The sequence below is a fragment of the Octodon degus genome, unplaced genomic scaffold (genome assembly GCF_000260255.1).
Source record: "Octodon degus isolate 3935 unplaced genomic scaffold, OctDeg1.0 scaffold00282, whole genome shotgun sequence".
Lineage (NCBI taxonomy): Eukaryota > Metazoa > Chordata > Mammalia > Rodentia > Octodontidae > Octodon > Octodon degus.
In genome coordinates this window covers 1,275,335-1,278,514 of record NW_004524858.1, presented here as the reverse complement: position 1 = coordinate 1,278,514, position 3,180 = coordinate 1,275,335, and the positions used below count along the sequence as shown (strand labels likewise).

Below are 3,180 nucleotides of genomic sequence, written 5' to 3'. Positions count from 1 at the left end.
CCCTCCCCGTGCCGCCCCAACGCCTCGCTGGCCGCGCACCCAGACTTCGCTGCGCAGCCGGAGCACGTCCGCAACTTCCTGCTGTACCGCCACTGCCGAGCCTTCCCTGAGCTGCGCGCGCCGCCCGCCGCCAAGTGCGCGGGGCCCGTGTTCCTGCTGCTCGCCATCAAGTCCTCGCCTGCCAACTACGAGCGCAGGGACGTGGTGCGGCGCACGTGGGGCCGCGAGCGGCTGGTGCAGGGCGCCGCGCTGAGGCGCCTCTTCCTGGTGGGCACCGCCGCCAACCCGCACGAGGCCGCCAAGGTGAACCGGCTGCTGGCCCTGGAGGCCAGGGAGCACGGGGACATCCTGCAGTGGGATTTCCACGACTCTTTCTTCAACCTCACACTGAAGCAGGTACTCAGGAGGACGGGAGGAGGGAGCTCCCGGGAAGAGATCATGCGAGCCGGGGTTCTGAAGGATGCGTAGGAGTTTGCCGGGGGAAACAATAAAATTGTATTCACAAATGCATAGTACAGGCGAGGCACAGGGGCCAGAGACACCCCCCGGGTCCCTCTACTCACGCCTCCAGTCCTCACTGACCTTGGGGGTGGCGACTGAGGTCTTGCCCAGATGCTAGGGTTAGAAGCACCGGGTAAGGTGCTCAGCCAGGAGACTGAGGCAGAAGGGCCTCGAGTTCAACGCTGTGGTGAAAGTGGAACAGGGGCAGGGTTGGGTGCAGCCCAGGGTGGGCACGGGGAGGTGGCCAGGCCCAGGGTCTCAGCCGCATCTCCAGGCCATGTCCCCCTCCCCCAGGTGCTGTTCCTGGAGTGGCTGAAAGCCCAGTGCCCCAACACCAGCTTCCTGCTCAATGGGGACGATGACGTCTTTGCACACACGGACAACATGGTCACCTTCCTGCGCGACCAAGACCCCGAGCGGCACCTGTTCGTGGGGCACCTGATCCAAGGCGTGGGCCCCATTCGCGCGCCCTGGAGCAAGTACTTCGTGCCCCGCCTAGTGACCGAGGCCGAGCAGTACCCGCCCTACTGCGGCGGGGGCGGCTTCCTGCTGTCCCGCTTCACAGCCCAAGCCCTACAGCGCGCGGCGCCCGCCCTGGACCTGCTGCCCATCGACGACGTCTTCCTGGGCCAGTGCCTGCAGCACCAGGGCCTGCGCCCCGCCTCACACAGCGGCGTGCACACGGCCGGCCTGCAGGCGCCCTCAGCCCGCCTGTCCTCCTTCGACCCCTGCTACTACCGAGAGCTGCTGCTGGTGCACCGCTTCCGGCCCTACGAGATGCTGCTCATGTGGGACGCGCTGAACCAGCCCGACCTGGTCTGCGGACACCAGACTCGTGTCTACTGAGGCCGCCTCCTGTTCACAGGCAAAAGGCCACCACCTTCCTCCCAGGAAGCTGAGGCCTTGGCCTTCCTGGGTGCGCTGAGCACAGGGTGTGCTAGGGAGAGTCGGATGTGTGATCAGCTCCTAGCCATCCTTCAAAACCCACTTTGCACTGCCCACACCGTGCTCTCTAGACTCTAGGCGGCAGTGCAGCAGTGACTCAGCCTTGCTTCCGGAGAATAGCTTCTGGTCCAATCTGAGTCCTGGCTGCCGCAGTCCAAGACCAACCAGGACAGTAGGCCAAAGTGAGGGGTGGCCAGGGGTGGCCTCAGTGATGAGTACTGGGATCCGACCCTCACCCGGCACACAGGACAGAGTTCTGCTGATAGGCAGGTACAGAGGAGGAAGGGGACTATGAATAATGTCGGTGCTCAGGGCTTCTGGGGTCCCCAGCAGAGCTCTGTCCACACACTTGTGTCCTCAGGACACCAGGGAAGGACACTGGGGTGGGGGGAGGAGAGGGTGCTCTAGCAGCCCCGCCCCATGCGGGCCTGGGGTCAGCAGGGCACTGGGGTGCCCCCCCACAGGCCTTGTGGAGGCTGGACACAAGTTCTCAGGGAATAAAACCACTTGTGCAAGCCTGGCGTTCTCTATGTTTGGTTTGGGTTTTATAAGACAAGGTTTCCCTGTAGGCTGGCCTTGAACTCAGAGACCCTCCTGCCTCAGCCTCCTCAGTGCTGGGGTTGCAGGTGTGCACCCCATGCCTGGTCACCTGCATTTCTTCCTTTTCTGAGAAGTGTCTACTCACTTCACTCCTGCATCTCCTGTTGAGTCTTTTATCTGGGGTAGTCTAAAAAAAAAAAGAAAAAAAAAAATATATATATATATATCCTCCATCTGAGCAACAGCCGGCAAAATTTTTCCCCATTCCGTGAGTTGTCACTTCACTTGGTGGTTTGTTTTGCTGAGAAGATGCTTTTTCACCCACTGAGGTCCCGTTCGTTGAGTCCTGCTGTTACTTCTGCAGTGGGAGCTCTGTTCCGAAAGTCTTTCCTACTCCTGTGACTTCAAGAGTTGTAACTATTTTATCTTCCGGTAGGTTCCATGTTTCTGTTGTGTTTAGATCTTTGATCCGTTTTGATTTTAATTTGGTGCAAGGTAAGAGAGAAGGGTTCTGCTCCAGCTCCTGCAGGCCGATAGCCAGCTTCCCAACACTAGCTGCCGAAGCCTCTCCCTTCCCAGGTGCGCCCAGCCCCTTGTGTCTAGCCCAGGCCCACAGTCCAGGGGCCAGCCCATGCCATTGCCAGCACGGTAACCTTGTGGACTAACCTGAAGCCTGGGAGTGTAGTACCTCCTGCTTGTCTTGTTTATCCAGGAAACACTACTGATTTTTTATGTGTTGGTCTTTGTATCGTGCTACTTTGCTGAAATTGGTTGGTAACTCTAGGAATTCCTTGGCGGAAGTCTTTAAAACTTTGGGCTAGAGTATCCTACCAGCCACAGATAGCGATCACTTGGGCTCCTCCTTCCCTATATATACCTTTTTGTCACCTGGCTGCTCTAGGTAATGTCTTGAATACTGTGTTAAAGGGACGAGGTGGGTGGTCATGGATAACCTTGTTTGCTCCCGATTTTAGGGAGAAAGCTGTCAGTTTCATCCCATTCAATTGGATGCTAGCCATCGGTTTGTCATGAATGGCTTTTATCAGATTCAGGTACAGTCCTTCTGCGTGTGGGTGCCAGGCTGGCATTGAACTCCCGTTAGTCCTCCTGCCTCAGCCTCCCAAATGCTAGGGTTACAGGTGTCCACCACCACACAGGGCCTAGGGATGGTCCTTCTTTTTTTTTTTTTTTTTT

The 3,180-nt window shown here is 58.1% G+C and overlaps 1 protein-coding gene across 1 annotated transcript; it reads left to right on the top strand.

The window, feature by feature from the left end:
• Positions 1-3: 3 nt before the first annotated feature.
• On the top strand, positions 4-1,354 carry B3gnt3 (UDP-GlcNAc:betaGal beta-1,3-N-acetylglucosaminyltransferase 3; the record flags this gene model as incomplete). The annotated part of the gene is made up of 2 exons (XM_004646898.2): positions 4-396; positions 796-1,354. Coding segments are annotated over 2 exons (945 nt in total), but the record flags the coding sequence as incomplete, so codon positions are not given.
• Positions 1,355-3,180: the final 1,826 nt, after the last annotated feature.